Genomic DNA, 21357 nt, shown 5'->3' on the forward strand with positions numbered 1-21357 from the left:
AAGGAGTCTTTGTTTCTGGTTTTGGGTTGGTGGAGCAGGGAGAGTTTCCTCCTCCACAGCTCTGGTACTGGTGTGGTCTGCTGCAGTGCTGTGAAATGGGGTCATGCAATATGAGGTCTGTCCTGCTGGGAAAAAGCTTGGGAGTGGAGCTGGCAAGAATCTGTGGTGCCAAGTGCTCCCATTCCAGCAGTATTAGACAGCCCCCATGGTGCCAGATACAGGGCAAGCAGAGCTGTTTCCCATGCCCAGTGTGCAGTGCAGCAATGGTGTTTAAAATAGCTATAGTAAATATCCTGCCAAGGCCCTACTAATTATTTCCTGCCATACTGCAGTGTAAAACCATAGAATTGCTGAAGCTGGAAAAGATCTTTGAGATAGTCAAGTTAACCCAGCACTGCCAAGTCCACCACTAAACCATGTCACCAAGTGCCACATCCCCATATCTTTTAAGTACCTGTAGGGATAGTAAGTCCATCACTTCCCTGGGAAGCCTCTTCCAACAGTTGACAAGCCTTTTGGTAAAGAAAGTTTATCTAAAACTTTACTGCTGCAATTTAAGGCCTTTTTCTCTTGTTCCATCTCTTGTTTGTCGGGAGAAGAAACTGACACCACCTTGCTACAACTTCCTTTCAGGGAAGCTGTAGAGTGATAAGGTCTTCCCTGAGCCTCCTTTTGTCCTGGCTGAACATCTCCAGCTCACTCAGCTGTTCCTCATAAGATTTGTGCTCTAGACCCCTCATCAGCTCTGTTGCTCTTTGGATAAGTTGCAGCACCTCAGCGTCCCAGAGCTTGACACAGCACTTGAGGTGCACCCTTTCCAGTGCTGAGTACAAGGGGATCATCACTCTCATTGGTCCTGCTGGCCACACTATTTCTGATACAGGCCAGGATGCCATCAGCCTTCTTGGCTACCAGGGCACACAGCTGGCTCTTATTCATCCAGCTGTTGACTGTGCAGAAGCCCAAATCATCCCCATGAGAGTGAGAAAACACAGGTACTAAATCAGAGCAAGAAAAAGGCCGGGGTCAGGTAGAGAAAGATGGTGAAAAAAAGGGAGATGCTCACTTGATGTGATAACCAGAAACATGAGGTTTGCTGCTATTTTGGTCACTCTAGTATGTTCAGGGAGGTGATGACATGCTTCTCTGTTATACAGCAGCCTCTGTCTCACTCTCTGCTGATTCCTTGGTGCTGTGTGTGATGTGGTCGTGGGTGGCTGTGATCTGGGGCATTTGCTGGCAATTTGGTTCACCTCTTTGTGACATTGACAGAGCAGAGTAAGTACCTTTTCCCATACCCTGCAAAGTCTGGATATTTTTTGGGGAAAGGTGTCAGGTCTCAGGTCAGAGAGCCCCCACAGACTCCCCACAAACCCAACCTGTGGTTTCCATCATGTCTCCTTGCACTGAGAAGGGAAAGATAAAGGGTATGCAAATTTTTTTTCTCTACCTCCCTCCTCCACATTCCTATGTATAAACTGTCTCAAACCTAGAGTCTCTCTGGCATGTCAGAATGGTGTCTCATTCTGCAAGCAAAGATGTTTAGAAACACCACTGTTTCCATCTCTCCCAGTTCCAGCCAGGACAGGGTTAATTTCTGCTGTAGCCAGGAGGAGCCAGGGCCAGGATCTAGAGGTATTCTGTGCCACCTCCTGTCACTTTCCAGGGACAGGGCAGGAGAAAGGCTTGCTTGCAGGTTGGGACAGCACTGCAAAGGGAGCGGTTGGACATTGATGGGGATTTCCACAGGGTGAGCGACAACTTTTGTTTTCTTGTACCCTCTGTCATTAGTATTGTTGCAGTTACTGTTCATTTTTTGTCTCACTGCTGTTTCCAGTAAATTGTTCTTCTCTCAGTCCATGATCTTTACCTTTTGTGCCTCCAATTCTGCTCTCCAGCCACCCACAGGGGAGGGACAAGGGCACAGGGAAGTGTGCGAGTCATGTGGGGTCTGGAGTAGTTTCAGTGTGAACATGACATTTGAGAATATAATTTCTAAACCACGACAACATCTTACCCTGTGCATCTTCCCTCTCTGCTTCATAGCTCTGAAATAGGACCTATATTTCCCTTTAAATGAAATAGGACCTAAATTTCCCTTTAACTTACCTGTTCCTGCATGATATCGATACATCTCAATACATGTGTTGATAACATCTCAGATTCCACTAAAAATGAGAGCCACCACAGGAAAGAGCATGGAAAGAAAGAAGGCCCATGTACTTCCTGTTTATAGTTTAAATTTATAATTATTAAGTGACTATCTCTAGAGGCTTTCCCCGATGAGGGAAATTCCAGCTGGGAGTAAGCCGAGCTGTGAAAACTTGGGAACAGCTAAGTTTAAGTGAAATTTAGGTGAGGCGGAGACAGCACAAGCAAGCTCTGGATCTTCCTGGCTGCTTACAACAGGGACCTTATTAGGAGAAGCAGCTGTTTTACACTGACAGAGGGCAGGTTTGGGCTGCATATAGGGATGAAATCCTTCCCACGTGAAGGTGGTGAGGCCCTGGAACACGTTGCCCAGAGCAGCTGTGGCTGCCCCATCCCAGGCAGCGTTCAAGGCCGTGTTGGACGGTGCGCTAAGCAACCCGGCCTAGTGGAAGATGTCCCTGCACATGGCAGGGGCTGGACTGGGTGGTTTGGAAGGTGCCTCCCGGCCCATCCCGGTTCGCGTCCCTGGGCCAGCCGGCGGGGCTGCGGGGGCCGGCGGGGCGGGCGGAACCCGCGCGCGGGGGAACGGTTCCCAGCGCCGCGTGTTGCCGGCCGGCGGCGGCGGCGCCCGCCTCCTCCTTCCTGCTGCCTGCGCGGGGGCGGAGGCGCTGTGGCGGCGGGGCCGGGGAATCGCGGGCCCGGGCGCCTCCTCCCCGCTCCGCTGCTTCCCATGGCCGGGAACTTCTGGCAGAGCTCTCACTAGTGGGTGCCGCGGCCGCGGGGCGTGGGGTAGGGGTGTTGCGGGCCGCCGCCGCGCTCTGTTCATTCATTGCCTGGCCGGGCGGCGGGCACGGAGATGAAGGGAGGCCCGGGGCGGCCGGGGGAGCGGCGGGCGGGTGGCGGGGCCTGCTCACCGCGGGGCCCTGGCGGGGGCCCGGCTGGGCTGCAGTAGCAGCCCGAGCCTGCCCCGCTCAGCCGCCGCTTGGGAAGCGTTTGGGCGCTCCGGGACAGGGGTCGCGTCCCGGCGTCGGTGCCCGCCCCACCCCGGGCTCCAGCGGCGGAGTGCGGGAGCCTGGGTCCCTGACACGCTTGTGCCCAGCGGCGGGGCAGCCGGAGCTCAGCTTGGGTTGGACATTAGGAAGTGTGATTGAAACTGGAACGGACTGCCCAGAGAGGCGATGAAGCCACCGTCCCGAGAGGTGTTTATGGAAAGACTGGACGTGGCACTCTGTGCCATTGTCTAGTTGACTGGGTGGTGTTCGGTCATGAGCTGGACTCGATGATCTCAGAGGTCTTTTCCAACCTAATGGATTCTGCGATTCTGTCCTGAAATGCTTCATGCTGAGCGCGTCAAGGTTTGAATGGTGCCCGTAATGAAATGGCTGCAACATAAACCTTGTTAGTGACTGTCAGGGTCTAAGATCTGTACAGTCAGCTCAGGTTGCTACTGGTGGAGGCTAATCTCAGCCCCAGTAGTTCATGTTTTGTTGTTTGGGTTTTGGTTTTTTGTTGGGTTTTCTTCAGTTGTCTAACTTTCAAAAACCCCGAAACAGTTGCTTGAGAAGATTGTTTGTGGGTTTTTTAATAGGCCACAAGCCCTTTATCCCTAAGCCTTAATTCCTGGTCTGTTTGTATGGGAGACGCTCAGTATAATATTGATAAAGAATTGCTGAAATTATTTTCTATTCCTTTAGCTTACAATGGATTTTGGATAAACAAGATCTATTGAAGGAACGCCAGAAAGACTTGAAATTTCTGACTGAAGAAGAATATTGGAAGCTACAGATATTTTTTACTAATGGTAAAACTTCTTTTATTTCTGCCATAAAATCTGTGCAATGTGTGCCATGTCTAAATGGAGGTTTGAATTGCTTAAGGAATGTAATGTTTTCATTGTGGTATTACATATACTTTTTCAGCTTATTTTAAGAAAGACGTGGAATATAAATAACGTCATTATTTGTTAGTTGTACTAACATAATTCTAGGAGACCTTGAAGGCTAATTAGCTGCATATATAACCTTTTAACCTGTGATGGGACAAAACAGAAAATTTTCTTGTTTTCAAGAGGTTCTTATCAAAACATAAAAGGAGAAGCAAGCAGAAATTGCTAAGCTAGTGTATTAAAGGCTCAATGTCAAGCATTAGTACTCAGCCTGGGCTTTTGGTGAGTTCTTAGGGTGGGGTAAGTATTTTAGGTGATCTATGCCTTCCTGTTAAACAGCAGAGTTTGGAAACTTGTTATTTGTGTATTTACATTCTCTGAAACCTGCAACACAGCCTGTGTTTTGTCTTCTAACTGATTTCCCAGTACCAGGTGGCTCTCAAATTGTCTACAAGTTTCTGAGAGCTGTTGGCAGGCAGCCTGTTCTCACAGAGAATTTGGGACTTGTATGCAAAATTGTCTAAGATTTACTTGATCTTTCAAAGCATTTAGCTATCCGTATGAATGGCCATACCTGGCACAAAGGCACGTAAAATTTTCTCTGTGCAATTGTTCAATATTTTAAAAAATCACCTTATGCAAAGGATATTGCTAGTTAATAACTTGTTTGTAAGCAGATCTTTATCTGTTTTTTGCAGCAGTTCTTTAAAGTACAGAATGCTTATTTTTTGCAGCTGTCTGGCCAGACTTGAGACAGAGAAGTGAAGTGACTTTCCCAAAGCCACTGGAAGATCTTATGTCAGTGCTGGAATGATATCTGTGAAAGATATTTATCCCAGCTTCTCTCTTAGCTTAGTTATTTTTGTAACAATTGCATATGCTATAAACATGATCACTATGGATACCTCTGTGTTGTTGCTTATAGGGCATTAGGAAATGAAGCTAGCAATGATTTACCCATTTGATCCAGTCCTGAAATTTCTTGAGGTTAAAACCAAGTGTCATAACTTTATAGCACAAAAACGAGACGAAAGGAGTGTTATGGATATTTTTAAAACTGTATTTCTATGCTAATTTTTACTAGTATCAATTTGAACTGTGAAATAAGCTTTTTAAGTGTTTCACTTAATTGTTTTTCTTGAGTAAACAAAGCTTTACAAAGTAAACAAGTTAGTTAGTTTTGGTTTGTGGTTCCCAGGGTCCTTTGCCTTGGCACTCCATGCCTCCCCTAAAGGTAGGTGAGTGACTGGGGGCAGCTGGAGCTCTGCCAGCATCTCCCCTGTGCCTGTATGAACACAGCCTACTCTGCAGGAGAGAGTGGTGCTGAGCCTTCTCCCCCTCTCTAGCAAAGAGGGCAGGACAGTCAGGGGTGCTCTCTGGGCAGAGCTCGCCTCGATGGGTTGTGTCATCGCCTGCCTCTGAACAGAGGCCGTGCTTTGGGTCCCCCCTTGTCTCCCATCTGCACTACCTGAGAGCAGATGAGGCTCGACCACAGCATGTCACATTCAGTGCGTGTCAGCCCAGGAGATGGTTGTTCCCTAAAGCAATTAAAATCTGCATGGAGAGGGGCAATTTCCTGCTGCTTCCTCATTGGAAAACAAGTGCAGTAGATCACTAACTGATTGTATAGCTCCCTGCAGCTATGAAGAAAAGGAAAAAGAAAATCTTCTAAAGGAGTTTGAAAAAAGAAACTGATATTGGTTCCTCTGTTTGGATCACCAAGCCTTAACTGGTTTTGGTTGAGAAGTGTAGTAGTTGTTTTCCTTTTTTCATTATGGGCAGAAGCAGTAATGTTTGTGTTAGAGGCTACCCAAAATACTCAGATTTAAAACAACATTTATAAAAAAAAAAACCAAACCACTAAACCCACTTACTTTGTAAATGTACAGGAATAAATTATCTTATAGTTTCTTTTCAAATACTAGAATAATTGCAAGTGTTGGACTTTTTCCCAGCATATACAAGCTTCCATTTCATTAAGTCTCTCTAGGCTCCTGTCCATTTTTTTCTCCTAAACCACACTTGATTTTTCTCTGACAGCAGATGGCCTAACTATTCCTGAAAATCCCATGGGAGTATGAAACATATTTGGAGAATTCTGTTTAGCCTAATACTTGAATTTTTTTGATGCCCTAGTAGTAGGACAGCTTTTTAGTCCCATGGTGAAATTAAAGTCAAAAATTCTTTCCAGCCTCCCAAGATATGCTGATAAAATGTTTGATATTTGTGCAGACATTGCATACTGGGTTTAACACCCTTTTCGGAAGTACTGCTTGTCCTACTGTCACTGTCAAACTAGTCCCAATTTGGCATTCTTCTCTAGAAAAAGAATGATATGACAGAGATAGGCATTTAGTGTTGCTTTGGGCCTTGCCCATGGGTGACAAATGTGTACCCTGGCCATTCACAGGGGATATGTGATAAGAGCATGGATAAAAAATTCTCCACTTGAATGTTTAAGTAAAGACTAAGAATTTAGTGATGACTGACAACAGAATTGTTTGCTTTTCCCACCAGTGGTCACTGTCTTGGTATTGCTGTACATATTTTAAATATCTACTTAAGTATATTTTAAGGTACTGTTTTTGACATTTCTCATGAGGGAGGAAAAAAAGAAGAGGGAGTCTTCGCCCAGCCGAGCCGTGCTCAGAATAATGGCGGCGAAGAAGTATGGGAAAAATAACAAGTAACAACCTTATTTTTCACTGTGCCATTCTTTACATCCAACCCCTGCTCTTAATCCCAGCTTGATGCATCTAATTTGCTTGGCACCTTTCCTTTGCCTGGGAGGCCAAACAAGATCTACCTGCACAGATGACACCAGGGTTGTTTCTTGGCCAACTGGCAGAGGACCACCATGATGGAGCAGCTGACTGCATCCTCTGGTCTCCCACCCCCTCTCCCTAGACTAAATATGTCATTTTTTTAACACCTGCTGCCTCTGCCAAATTTAATGACCGTGTTTGTGTTGGCAGCTTTACTTGTTTGAGAGAAACCCATCAATTTTCTGTGGCACTGAAGAGCTGAGGATTTATATTTCCTGTGTCTGAATTTGTTTTGCTCTAAAATGGAATACCTGAGCTTCACCCTTCTGAGATTTGTGTTGTCATCTTCTTAAAGGTCATACTCATTTTGTACACAGTGAAGTCAAGGTTCCTTTTCCTTTTTGAAGGTGTCCCCAAGCTTCAGGAGGCAGCGGTTCTTCACCTGCAGGTCTGTAGGTTCACAGCATCGTGTTGTGTCTCTCTAGAGCAACTGAACTGAGGGAGAAGACTGTGGTGCTGCTCCTTAGAATCCCCAGCACTAGCCATGTTTTGAGACCCGTTGCTATTTGGTGTCAAATTGTTTAAAAAAACTCAACTCAAGCTTTTGTTCATTTTTTTTTAAGTTATCCAGGCTTTAGGTGAACACCTTAAATTAAGACAACAAGTTATTGCCACTGCTACAGTCTACTTCAAGAGATTCTATGCCAGGTAGGACTGTTTACTATGATGGTACAAGAATAAAACATTTGCTAGGCACATTTTGGTAGCCCTTTAAAAATGCAGTTCTGTGTTAAAAACAGTGCCACTTTTGTTTTTTGGATGGTGTAAAGCTTTTATGCTTTAATAAAGTTAACTTAAGCTTTGCTTTTTCAAAAGGAAGTGTGGTGCTCTTAATAGATTAATCGTTCTACATGTATGAAACAACATATTATAATTTTGTTGTAACATTTCAGATATTCCCTAAAAAGTATAGATCCAGTATTAATGGCTCCTACGTGTGTGTTTTTGGCATCCAAAGTAGAGGTATGAAGTATTACAATTTTTTAATGTAACATTATGTGATGTATGAGAGAAAGAAAACGTTTAGGACTTTTAAATTTTTTGTCTTTCTTCATGCTTTGGGGGTTAAAACCTTCTCTTTTTTGCATAGATTTCTATAACATTTAAAAAAAGGAGACAGAGAAGGCCTTCAAAATTTGTCTGAATTACCCTGAAGTGCCTCTGAAAATTGAAAAGAATATTTTAAATGACTGTTTCACTGTGACAGTGTTTACATATTTACATACACTGTATCTTAAATTGTGTATATCTTAAGCAGTGTCTCCTTTCTGGTGTGTTTCTCCTTATTTATATTTACTCAAACTTTAAAACATAATTGGAATTTTTTCCTAATTATCTTGTTCTCTTTCATATAGCAAGGGATCCTCAGAGTTTACCACACTTTCATTACTTGAATTAAAAGTATGTTGTAGATCATGTGCTGTCCTTGAGAAATTATCATAAGGAACTGACCCCTTAGGGATCATGGTGAGAGGGCTCTGTGTCTCCACTATTGGTACTTCCCTTTGAATGTGGCCAAGAGTTGGCATCAGCTGGGTGCTGCTGTTAGTCCTCTGTAGCGCGACAAGTTTTACAGGTATTTGAGAAGTGTCTGTGTAAGGGAAAAAAGTCAAATTGGCCAATTTATATGTCAGCACTAAGGAATTTTACAGAAGGAACTCAAATACTTAATGGACTGTAGAAACAGTCCTACTAAACTAGTGGTGACGTGATACTGTTGTCTGTAGAAGTCCTGTGACACTTTTCAGTGTTTAGAAGACATCAAGTAAAAAAGGGAGAGTGTTTTTTTTTTTTATCAACATGTTAAATAAGCCTTTAAGCAGGTACAGACATAGATTAGATTTATATACATAGATGTACCTTAAATTAGAAGTCTGTGTAGCCTTCCTAAAGCTTTTGCAGCTTTAGAGGGCAGCACTATTGATTCAGCTATGGACTTCTCTGAAAGAACACTGTATATAGAAAATTTTCAGATTGCTGTCTCAGCAGAGGAGCTAAGACTTCAGGAAAACATAACTAAAAAAGGTAGTTAATGGCAGGTTTGTAGAGACAGTTTTCTCTCCAAATGGGATAAGGAAAAAAATAACCTTCTTGAAGCCCTCTTGTCTATTTTATATAAAGAATGTTAGCCAGCTGAGCTTTTGTGGCTTTAGTACCTTTCGTAAATCTTTACTGTTCCTCACAAACAAGCAAGAAACTAGTCAATGAAATAACTCTTAGGTAAAGAGTTTAATCCTGTTCACCTTAAGGAGAAAAAAAAAGAAAAAGGGTGGGGGAAAAAACCAAATACTGCAATACTGCAAAAAGAATCCCAGTTTAGTAAGAAGCCATTATTTTAATTTGATAACAGTGTGAGTATATGGTGTTTCAGGTGGTTCACCTCATTTGGCATTCTTTTTCTTCAGGAATTTGGTGTTGTTTCAAATACAAGGTTGATTTCTGCTGCTACTTCTGTATGTAAGTATCAGTGATTTTCATTACACTCTAGTTAGGTATCTCTATAGGGAGATCACTTTGTTTCTTTGCTTTTTTTTTAGAGGGTAGCTTTTTATCAAATCATGGCGGACTGTAAGAGCCAGCTAAAACCATTTAGAATAAATAAATGGCTTCTGTTTCCAAATACAGAGACAGAAGGGTCCTTTTTGTATTAGTTTTGGTTAATTATGGTTGGAATTTATGCCAGGCATAAGTGAAAGCAAAGTCATAAAATAAAGCTACTGACATTTATAAACAACCTCAAGTAGTAAATTGAATTCTGACTACTCAAAGATAGAATTGGGAATTTATGGCTTTGTCTGTTTAGTAAAAGGTATGGCTCTGTAGCAGTACCTGTTTTAAGAATTGTTGGTAGGCTGTATACCTTCAGTTTTTTTAAATCCTTTTCCCCCATCATAAAATTAGTCTTCGGACATGATATTTATTTCTAAAAATACATTTTATAACCTATTGTTCGCAATGAATTCAATAAAATTACACTGTAGTTACTTAATTCTCTGTCTTTCCCACTTGTCTTGTATTTCCCCGTTCATGTAACTTATATCTTGTCCATCAAACTCTTAAAGTGATGTCTTCCTTAGCTGAATGCTATTATCTGACCCAGAAGGTCCAGCTGCTCTCAGTGGGCAATTCCTGGCTGTGCTCTTCCAAATGTATGTAGGTCAGCGCTTTCAAAATCCCTTGTAGCTGTTGAGGGGACAGGTGACTGGCTGCTTCTGTAGCCTCTGCATGCAGAGAGTGTATCAGTCCATGGGGCTGGCCGTGTGACAGTTCTGTCACCAGGAACTGAAACACATCTTTGGTGCCAGCATGACCAAGACCAGTATTGGATTTAGCACTGAGAGTTGCTATTTTTACATCCGAAGCATCATTATGTGGAAGTTTTGATGCATCCGTGAGAAGGTTAGATGGATTTTGGTGAATATGTGGCGGCGGCTGATTTTACGTGGACATCTAGTTCTTAGCTGTGCTGTTTCTCAAAATCCCAGTCTCAGGATCCTATAGAAGATTTTCCCCACAGCCCTTCCTTCAGACCTAGAAGTCCTGTCAGCCCTGATAAGTACTATGCATTTCATGGAAGTAGGGGCAAAATGCAATAGGCTTTCTCCAAGCATTTATTCTTTTATTCTATCTGGTCTTCCTTTACCAGAGTCGATTTGGTAGCACACAGTGGTTTTTGGGAGGCCTTAATACCAAGGGCAAGAAAAGATGAGGCAAGACAAGTAAAAGCAAAAGCAGCCTAAAAAAAGGGGTGACTAATGTAATAATGCCTGGTTTAAGAGGTTTGCTTGTTTTTAGCTAGGTAGCAGCATGAAGTTAATAACATTTGCTTCCTTTATAAGGAAGATAATTCTAGCCTGATTTTCAACAACCTCTTCAAAAGGTTTTTCCTCTGTTAACACATCTCACTAAAATGATAGCTCCATGTAATGGTTGTGTCTACAGCTTGCGTTGTAGGAAAAATTCTTTTTCTCCCTATTTTTCTCCAATTAGTGTTTTTTTTACCATGTACCTCTTGAGTTTGCATACATGTTGAGAAACTCTTTTATTTATTCTTCTCTTTCTTGAAATAATTAAATTTTCTGACCAGTAGCCCAGTCTTGGTGTCCTACAACAAATTTTCTAGCAAAGTTCACCATAGGTCTGAATGGTGAATTCTTAGGTCCAGAGGACTGATGCTGTCTTTCCTTTGAAGTGATTGTCATACTGATTTTCTGGAAGTAATATGGATAATATAATTTAATAATATACTGTCTCTCATAAATAAAAGGAATATTGTCCACTTCCAGGACGTTAAATGTTACCTGTTTTCCTTGGAGGACAAGGACTTAAAATAGATTTTTAAATGTTTCACTTGTTCAAATCTCAAATCCACATCTTCAAGTGTTCTTTTTCTTTGTTCAGTGTTCTGACATGAAATCACTCTGGTTTTGCATATTAACATGCTTCCTACCAGTGCACTGACTGTACTCACTCTCCTTGTAAAATACACAAAGATTCATTAAATATCTCAACTGGAGATCATCGTTACATTATGGCCTGGAAGAAATCCCTTACCCTGCCCTTGGGTTTGTTTTTCTAAGACTTCATTAGTTTTTTTAAAATCTTGCATGTTGAAGAATCAAACCTATGTAAAAAATCCCACATGAAAATTCCATTTGGATTTGGAACTGACATCCAGAACATCAGTAGCTGGAGAGCTCTGTGAGTGTAACTTGTGGGAAGTTAGGTGTCCCTAAGCTAGTTGGTGGTTAACCAGAAGACTTGGTAGTGGCCAAAGCAGCAGTCAAGTGTCTGGCTGAGTATCTGTGCAAATCTGGCTTTCTGGATGTATTTCTCTTTCCTTTTCAGGATCTTAAATCTTTTAATTTATTTCTTCTCTTTAGAATACAAACCTTTTGTATTGAAAGCCACAAACTGAAAGTTGTGCTGCCAGATTGAAATGCTATATACAGATGAATGAATAGAAAGGGAATGAAGTAAAAGTATTATTTACATTATTTTTAACACACTTTTTTGTGTTTACTGTAGTGAAAACTAGGTTTTCATATGCCTTTCCAAAGGAGTTTCCTTATAGGATGAACCATGTAAGTATGCTGTTTGAAATACAGCTTGATCAAATAAACTAATAATTATTAGCAGGAAATTCTGTCTTTTAAATTCTAAGAAATAAATATTTTCATCCTCATATGTCAGGGTTGTTCTTGATTATTTTTGCATAGAATATTGGGAAAGTTACTTTTAAAAATAAGAATATTATGTGACCTTCTTTCCTTAAATTGTTTACAGGAAAGAAAGGTGATGTAATAGGGTGACTGAAATGGTAGTTTTTCTATAGTATGATGAGAAAAGAGATTTAGGATTTTTTGAATATTCTTGGTTACAGATACATTGCTCCAGGGAAAGTAAATGGCCTTTGCACCTGGAGTGCTTCCAGGTTTGCACACATGAGCAGTTGGCTTACAGAAAGCAATTTTATTTTTGCCTGTAAAATTTTATGTCTCTTGAAAAATAGTTTTTAATTAGTACTTAAAATTTAAAATTACCAGTGGTTTTCAAGGTATTCTCAGTCACAATACTTAGAAGTTTTATAATTTTTCTTAAAACCAATTTTGACTTGTGCTGTAGAATTTTGAAAGCTAAACATCTCAATAGTTTTAGATTGGCTGTAAAAAATACTTTTTTGTTGGTTTTCAGCCAATCTAGAAAGCCAAATGATACATCAGAATATAAAATACTTAAGGCCTTATAATAAAACTGCACTGCTGTTTTACAGATAAAGGCAAATGGAAATACATTTTGGAGTACTGCTTTCGTATAGCCAAATTAGTCCAGTCTTTTCCTTGATGTCACCAGTACATCACCCTCTCTATTGAGAGTGAAAGCTGATTTAATTGCTGCAATTGGAGAGAATATTTCATGTGAAATTAAATCTGAAAACATTTTGAAAGGCTATTTGACAAGTTAGTGGGCTGATGAAGATGCTCTAATTCTACAAAAGAACTTCTCTATTGCTGTGAAGTTTTTATGCACTGGGAACAATTTGCTACTACAAGATGTTGAAACAAATCAGACAGGTGCTGCCAATGAAGTAGTCTTTCATAGCCAACTTGATGTAAAATATTTAAATTCATTGTTATTATTACTGGAGTTAAGTTGTGATAGTGATAAGGCAATAGCCAATAATATTTTTGTTTGGTTTTGTGTTTCAGATAAAATGCATTTAGGACTGTTGGAAATAGTTGTTGAGAATTCCTGTGCATTTGTGATGTTAAACTGTGTCAGTTAATTCTTTCTGCTGCCTGAAACGTGCTTATTAACTGTGATTTTGCTTCTTTACAGATACTAGAATGTGAATTCTATCTCTTAGAATTAATGGTAGGTTGAGTTTTTTGGTGGAACTGCTTCTGTTTTTATCAGAGATGTAACTGTATCCTCAGTCCTGATGCAGAGACTGGGATGTCAGTGTCCTTTTTTCCCTAGTTGGAATGTCTAGTCATTACCATGGGGAGTTGTATTCTTTCTGTGCCCTCTACTTCTTGCCTGGAAGAATCTGGGGCTACAAATATATGTTTTAGCAGAAGGTGTGGGTACTATCCCACTCGGACTAGTCTATAACAACCTAATAATTAGAGTAATCTTCTAGGAAGTGAGATGTGGGTTTGAATCCTGTGAGGAAGAAACTGAATTTAGGCCTCCCATTTTCTGAGATGGTGCTGTAACTCTTAGGCTGTTGGATCAAAGGAGCACAGTAGGACATTTTCTTCCAGATGCTTTCAAAGAAAGGAGCCATACCTGATTTTTGTAAGAATAGCTGTGTTTTTTTGTAAGAATAGCATTGCTGTGTTTGCTCGAGTAGCTGAAAGGAGGCAACCCAGGCTTCTTAGGGGGCTTGGGTAAAGTGGTGCCTAATTTCTGCATATGGCTTGGACTTGGACAGGTTAAGCACTGAACTCTAGTACTGCTGTACTAAGGTAGTTCTGCTCAAGTGCAGAAAAAGGGACAGAGAAACCAGGGAGCAGCTTAGTGAATTAGGCAACAGATGAGAGAATATGTTTTGGGAACTGAGCACAGAGGAGATCACATCAAAGTTTTAGTTTGTACCTACAAGTTGTTTTAATACAGTTTTTAGATTATTGTTTAGATTTAGTCTTTCATACCTCTGCTATACTTGGCAGTAACTCTTGAATTTTGCATACAGGAGTTTTAGTACAAGCAATTGCATTTACAAGAAGTTATGTTTTGGGTATTCACTTATTTTTCCAGTATGCTATGCAATATATGGTGTGTGCAGTAACTGTGTTTCACTTAAGTGTTCAGCACATGTAACATAATGTGGCTTTTCCCTGTAGTATCCACACAGTTGGCTGCTTTTAGCAAGAGGATTATTCCTTCTTGTTTATCTGGACCTGAAATGAGGGGATTTGAGAGCAGTGGAATTTTTCTTTTCCTTCTTTCCAAACCAGCATCAATTATTTTGGCATGCTCTCCATGTATGGTATTTAGTAGCAGACTGTTTTCTGGCAGCATTTTGTATTTCCAAGTGGGAATTACGGGTTTGTAAGCAAATGAGGTTTCAGTGTGCTGCAGATGTGACTTTCTGTATCTCTTAGGGGAAGGACGTTGACAGACTGGCAACTGTGCTGTGTAATGGTATTCTAAAGAGAGCACTGCCCTCATTAGAGCAGGGCTAGGTGTTAGAATGCTACTTGAAAAAATAATCAGTAATTAACTTGTAAACCAAATGTTTTAATACAAAATGACAACATGATCTGCATTGTAGTCTAACTTCTGTCCCAATGACATTTTTCCTAGGACTGCTGTTTGATAGTATATCATCCTTATAGACCCTTGCTCCAGTATGTGCAAGATATGGGCCAAGAAGACATGCTGCTACCTCTCGCATGGTAATGAAGACAATGGAAATAGTTCTTCCTTTCATCAAGAAAGCAAGTGTTTAATAGTTATGCTTCAAAGGTGGTTAAGCTTTTGCTGAACAAAGCAGGCTTAGCCATATTTGAATACAAAGGGTGCCCTAGTTAACCTGTGCAGGTATATATCCCTGACTTAGCTTATTCTGTCTTTAACCCTGGAATAATTTTGCTTTGCAGTGGTCTAATTTTTATTTTTTAGACTAGCTCTAATAGCACAGTTTTAACATTACTGAATGGTGACTATGAGTAGAGGAAATTTCTTTCTGTCAACATTGTCTTTTTGTTGTAGCATGTCATAGGAAGTAGAAGCAATATACAGGGTTTTTTAACTGTGTTAGCAGAACTCTTATTCTTCAACTGTTTCAAATACAGAAAGACAGTAGAAGTACTACTTTTATGCTAGCCCTTAGTTATTTGTGGAACAGATAATTATTTGATGGTATGCATACACGTCCACTGAAGAAAGACATTCATGTACTAAAAGAATATTTCCAAATAAACTTCTGTAATTTCAAGGGAAAAAAGAAAGGTGTTAAGAGATTTTTACAAGGGAAAAGATCTCCTTCCTTGATGTTTTGCCCTGGAGCCTCATAGTTGCGACCATCTGGAAAACTGACAATATATTTGTAAACAGTAGTTTTTGACGGAATATAGTCTAAAGGTGAATAGAAAGATACTTACAAGTTCTTTTTTGCACAGGAGGATAGTGAATGACACATATAGAACTGATCTTTGTCTGCTGTACCCTCCTTTCATGATAGCTCTAGGTAAGTAACAAGTAATGTTTCCTGTCATGTTTAACTGGATGTATTTTGTGCACTATCCCATCACAAGCATTGTGATGAGTGCTCTCATAAGGTGCTTCAGGTTGTGTTTCATACAGCACTGACACTGTAGCCTTGTAACTTAAAAAGCCTTAAAGAAAAGTTAGATAATGAATCCTGAGTTTTCTCTGTTGAACTGTGTAGGGTTTATAAAAAATTGAATATTTCTAACTGTGTTGGGAGTGTATCTTTGTTCAATATCCATGTCACCTGATCTTTGCAGCTTGCCTACATGTGGCCTGTGTTGTCCAGCAGAAGGATGCAAGACAATGGTTTGCTGAGCTATCTGTTGATATGGAAAAGGTACTTTGCTTTTTATTCCCACCACTTGTTTATGGATTGACCAGAAATAGTAGTCATAGTTGTCTTACACATCCACAATACTGATTTGAACTTAAAATTCAATGATCTTGATCAATGCTTTTGAAGTTAGGCAGATCTCTTTGGAAGGGAGACAATGTCAGGTAATTTGGTTATCACCCTGCCCTAAAAGTCAAGACAAAACCATTGCATAATAGAAGGGTATTCCTGGTATTGCCATTTTCCAGACAGAAACATAAACCAAATATCTTTTACATTGTTTTCCAGAAAAAGAATTCCCAGTGTCTTCCCATCACACAAGATTGCTAGCACCAGTTTGACTTCTAAATTCAAGTGCATGTGATTTTCTGATTCACTTTTCAGCATCATGCCAGCACACCATTGTCATTTTCTCCTTATACATGTGCAGAGTATAGCATAGTGTAGAACATTTTTGACACTTTCAGGTTGCCCAGAGCTGTGACTTCAATCAGTGCTAAACAGGGAGACGCCAAGATCATTCTGTTGAGCTCCCTGCTAATGCAAATTCCATGGCAAATAATCCCCTTCATTAATTTATTAGGTTTTTGTGTGCAGTTGTCCTTAGACTAACAATGTTTTTCATCCTCACTAGTTTCTTTGACATTTTAGATTGGCTTCTTTAACCTTTATTTAGCTCCAGCAAGGAAATCAAAGTAGTATTCATATTCCTTATCACACTGTTTCAGGTAGCACATATTTTTTTCAGTTAGCACGTATTTTTTTCAGTCTTTTTTTTGAGACTGAGTGTCTGGAATTAAATAGCCTGTTATGACTGACATGTGCCATTTCTCTTTGTGCCCCTGGTATTGCCCTTTATCCCACTGATGTTTCAGCATTGTGTTTGTATTCCAGAATTTATCTTGAAATTTAAGCTCAGTGTGGATGCTATGCTGTGTCAAGAGCTCTGTGAATTATGCTGTCATACATTTAATGGCGGGGTGATAATAAACTGGCAGCAAAGGAGAACTAACCTGTACTTAATAGATAAAATTACCATAAGATTGATACTGAATATCTTTGAATGTTTACATGTAGTGGTTCTCGTGTCAGTGATAAAGCCTAAGCTTGATTTTTTCACATGGACACCGTGGACTTCTTCACCAACTATGACTTTTGTTTCAAGGATAAAATATATTGCTCTAGCACTTAATCAAAGTTCATGTATTAAAAAGCAGAAAGAAGTCTATTAGAGAATGTTCCATTCATAATATGTTTCATCATTCTCCAGCTTTTATATAGAATATTGCACTAGAAATTTAATAGGAAATTAAGGTAGATAGAAAGTGTCCAAACTGGTGTGGAATGCTTAAGCTTCCGGAAGCGGAATATGAAGTGTCAACAATTCTTATTATATGTATATAAGAATATAAGAAGTATTTAAAAACTTCTTGGCTCTGTTTCTTGGAAGGAAAAGTTCAGATGAATGTTTTGTGGTTTTGGGCTTTTGTTTTCCCATACTGTGCCCTTAATATGTATAGAACATTGATAATGTAATCATCAATTACTGTTTTGATAATGTGTGGTCATACAGCTGCAGTCATTCTGCCCAAGTCTGTATTTTCCTAGGAGCTTAGAGCTGGACAGTAGGTGCAAATAAATAAATAAATAAAAAGGTATTTAGTTTGCAGGGGAAGAGAAGCAGTAAATACAATTGAAAAGGAAAGTATTCAGTTCAGGCTTTGATTCACAATTAAATTAAAAAACTGACTAAATGCTTTTTTGTGAACAGATTAAGTGTGAGACAGCTCTGTTTATAATATGAAAATTGTGTTGTTTAGTTTCAGTTTGGGGCCTGTTTAGTTAATTGCACACTTAAATGGGCTATGATAAAGGTAAAATCACTGTCATGTCTGACCTTGGGATCTCTTTTCTTTCTAATGCAGATTTTAGAAATAATCAGGGTTATTCTGAAGCTGTATGAGCAGTGGAAGAACTTTGATGAGAGGAAAGAGATGGCTACTATTCTTAGTAAAATGCCTAAACCAAAACCACCTCCAAACAGGTACAGTACTATATTACACCCTTCCTATGGAAAAACTAGACTAGGGTCTTAAGAATGTGTAAATGTTTAATTCAAGGTATAGTGTGTATTTTTACAGTGCAGATGTTTCTGATACAGAACCAGCCTGCTTGTTCAGGAGCTAGTGGGAAGCATAACATTCATTATCTTACAGAGAGTTTTAATGTGATTAGAATGTGATCAATACAGCTCAGCAAGTGTAAGGAACCCCAGTGTGAGGCTCCATGGCTGGGCCAGATTCAATAGAACTGAGCCTGCTTGATGTCGTATTTAATTACTGTGATTAAATATCACTGTTGGGGGAATCTGCACACACAAATTCCTGTGCACATGCTTATGTAATGTGAATTTTGCAGTGTTGACTTCTGAAGTAGATTCAGCAGGCAGCTTCATGGAAATATATTGAAATTATTATTCACATAAACATGGTGAAATTATTTATGCATACTGAGAATAATCTTTGCATTTTTTAATGAAACTGAGCAGAATATTTTGACCTATTTATGTATATGTTGATGGATTTTATTTCAAAAGGTTTTACTACTTTCAGAATACTGTATTTTTTAATTTAAAAAAAAAAGGATAAAAATGTAATGTGATGCTTCTTATTGAAGAGACATGTTTTTGTTTTCTTCAACAGTGAAGGAGAACAGGGTCCAAATGGTAGCCAGAACTCTAGTTATAGCCAATCTTAAGGCATTCCAAAGAATTTCTTTATGGACCACTTTGACTCAAGACATCCTGGGATATTTCCTGTGTTCATGAAATGGACAGAAGGTTTTAGTACCATCTTTGACAAAAAACTCGGAAGAATAAATAGCTTGTTTGTGTCAAGCATTTTGAAAGCTTTTTCTCTAAAACTACATCATTTTCTCTGACGCTGGAGCAAATGTGCTAAGATTTTTCAGTGTAAGGAATCAAACTTTAAACCAAGCTGCAAAAGAGTAACATTTTTCACTCAAAACAAATAGTTCATTATTGGTTTTATTTGTGTTGAAGTGAACTATTTTTAGAGCAACAGTAACCCGAGGCCTAAGTGTAACTGTATTAATGACTTGTGTTGTCTTCATTTTGTTTGTGACTGAAGGAAGATAGTGCACTCTATGTTGAATTTATCCATTACCTTCAGTTTTGTTGATTTAAAAAAAAATAAATACAGATTCTGCAACAAGTAACACACAGTCCTTCTGAAACAAATGCCTAGAAGAGCCTGTAAAGAATATTGTTACAGTTTTAATGAAAGCTGCAGGAAAGAAAGTCAGATTCTATTTTTGGGTTTAAAAAAGCTGTATTCCTCAGTAGATCTACTTGGTTGTTTTTGTCATGATACATAGTAGCCCAGCTTACCAGAGAAGTGCAATATGTATAGTGATTCTGCAGTTTTCTGAAACATTTCAAGTGTTATAAATTAAGACAACCCAACATACTAGGATTTTTTTTTTTTTTCAAATAAATGTACTGTATGGTACAATCGGAATATTTCACAATCAAGAACAGATCTGGGTATTATAGCTATTTTTTATGGTGGATTTTTTTGTAGAAAAGATATACACTGCTAGTCTGCCTTCACTGTTAGTGTGAATTTGTGTGGTTCTTTAGAGAGTTTATTTAAGAGGATCAAGTGTTTGGTGAGCTTCATACTGGCTAATTTTAATTGGGATGTTAGGAGCAACTCTAGAATAACTGAAATGGGATTCCTTGGTTAACTTTGTGCTGGAGAAAATGAGATTTCTTCGAACAGAAGGCCATATCCTGCGTTACTTACTCAGGCAGATATCCCACTGAAGACAGGAATTGGCCTTAATTGATTTGTTGATTTTTTTTAGATAACTTTGTTTCTAATTAAGTTCTCTACAACTTTATTTTGAATGATAATGCCAGCTTGCCCAAGTATAAAAGTTAAATGATAAAGTTCAGTAACATTGTTCTCTCTCGTCTTTTTTGTTTTGATTTGTTTTTTGTTTTTGTTTTCCTGAAACAAAACATTTCACTGCCCTGAAATATTGGAAGGAGATAGTTGAAAACATGTGCTCTGTGATGTGTCTTGGTTCAAAAAACTGGCCCCTTAAAAAAACCCACCTGATTTTTGCAAATACCTGTCTTTGTAATTGGCTGGTCATTCAGTGAATTATAACTGAAGTGTTTTTGTATGTAGCCCATTAGGCTACTAGCATTTATTTCTGTTCAGGTTATTTCCATAAACCATTATGTGAACCAGCCCCAAACACAAAAAGTTATACGTTTTGGTCTTTGCTACTTGGTTGCCATTTGATCCATACCTTTTATAGACACTTGACTGATTAAGTGGAATTTGGCTATTTTGCTTTCATTTCTTGAAGTCTAAAATGTGCTATTTGTAATGTGGACTTGGGGAATAGAAATAAATCAAAGCGACTTGACCTCTGTTGTGTGGAGCTCTTAAACAGGAACTGTTCTTTAGGTAAGCCTCAGTCTTTCCACATACACCACATAATCTGCCAAGAAAGTTCATGTTTTGCAATTGGGGAATTAATAAAGAATTCTGGCTAGAGTGATTACATTTTTTCTTGCTGCTGAAGAGTCTTTGCTGACTTTACTTCGCATGTAAAGCACAATGGGACCTAAATCTCAGAGCAGAAATGTCAGGCACTTCTTGATGGTACCTAGAAGTTTCTAAAGGCATTTCTCTACTGGGAAGATGAGGCTAACTTTACCAGCTTTGATTCCAGTAAACACAGTGAAAGGCAATAAAGTGCAGTCAAAAGTGCTGGATTTAGTGAAGACAGTTTTAAAAAGATGTAATTTTAAACAACAAGAAATGGAACACAACGTGAATTCAATAGTCTTGCTACTAAGCAGGGAGGGAAAAAAAAACACCTTTCTTCAAAGTGAGAAGTGAAAAAGTGCTTCACTTCAAAGGAGAGGTGCATAAAAATGTGCTATCTCGGAGATAGCTGAAAGTCTTCACAGATCTTATGGCAACAGGTGACTCTGAAGTGTCAAAGCAAACACAAGCCATCTATAGTTCAAAAAGTCCAAAAAGACTTAAGGAAAAATCCCATAGGAAACAAACTGGATCAGAAAAGTTATTTATCTCAAACCCCATACTTTGGAAAGCAAATTGGAAAGGATCATCTAAGTTGACAAGCTACAAATAGTTTGAGAAACGTTTTACAAAAAAACTACCATGATTAATAAAAAAGGAAAAGAAAAAAGAGGTGTACAATAATTTTCCAATTATAAAAAAACCAACCCACCACTCCTCAGTTCAGAAAAGACAGCAGGGGTCTAGAAAAATCATGGGTGGTGTGAAGACTGATAGGTGACAACTACTCACTTCTGACAGAAGGAGCCACAGCAGCTGATGAAAGGAATACATGGCAATTTGGGAAAGATTTCT

General features: G+C 39.3%; 1 protein-coding gene across 6 annotated transcripts; it reads left to right on the top strand.

Annotated features, from left to right (window-relative positions):
* Positions 1-924: 924 nt before the first annotated feature.
* On the top strand, positions 925-20377 carry CCNC (cyclin C). 6 transcript variants are annotated; one of them, XM_088053160.1, is made up of 12 exons: positions 925-995; positions 3846-3952; positions 7425-7509; positions 7755-7824; positions 9267-9318; positions 11890-11945; positions 13201-13236; positions 14674-14765; positions 15492-15559; positions 15840-15919; positions 17842-17960; positions 18619-20377. In XM_088053160.1, exons 1-12 carry the CDS (start codon positions 976-978, stop codon positions 18671-18673), a joined length of 840 nt encoding a protein of 279 aa, XP_087909286.1. In that variant the 5' UTR covers positions 925-975; the 3' UTR covers positions 18674-20377. The 6 variants fall into 6 exon arrangements, with proteins under 6 accessions (XP_087909286.1, XP_087909285.1, XP_087909289.1 ...); XM_088053159.1 differs by lacking the exon at positions 925-995 and adding an exon at positions 2461-2574; XM_088053161.1 differs by lacking the exon at positions 925-995 and adding an exon at positions 2512-2646.
* The last annotated feature ends 980 nt before the right edge of the window (positions 20378-21357 follow it).

Source organism: Pseudopodoces humilis, chromosome 3 (assembly GCF_049639895.1).
Source record: "Pseudopodoces humilis isolate 2021_Gansu_Grassland_sample_001 chromosome 3, ASM4963989v1, whole genome shotgun sequence".
Lineage (NCBI taxonomy): Eukaryota > Metazoa > Chordata > Aves > Passeriformes > Paridae > Pseudopodoces > Pseudopodoces humilis.

What these genes read in the sequence shown, in the direction of transcription:
- CCNC (XM_088053159.1), top strand. Translation starts at nt 2,474, where the DNA reads ATGAAATCCTTCCCACGTGAAGGTGGTGAGGCCCTGGAACACGTTGCC. An exon ending in TATCTGTTGATATGGAAAAG is followed by an intron (nt 15,920 to 17,841) that starts GTACTTTGCTTT and finishes TTTCTAATGCAG; the next exon opens with ATTTTAGAAATAATCAGGGT. An exon ending in CCAAAACCACCTCCAAACAG is followed by an intron (nt 17,961 to 18,618) that starts GTACAGTACTAT and finishes TTTCTTCAACAG; the next exon opens with TGAAGGAGAACAGGGTCCAA.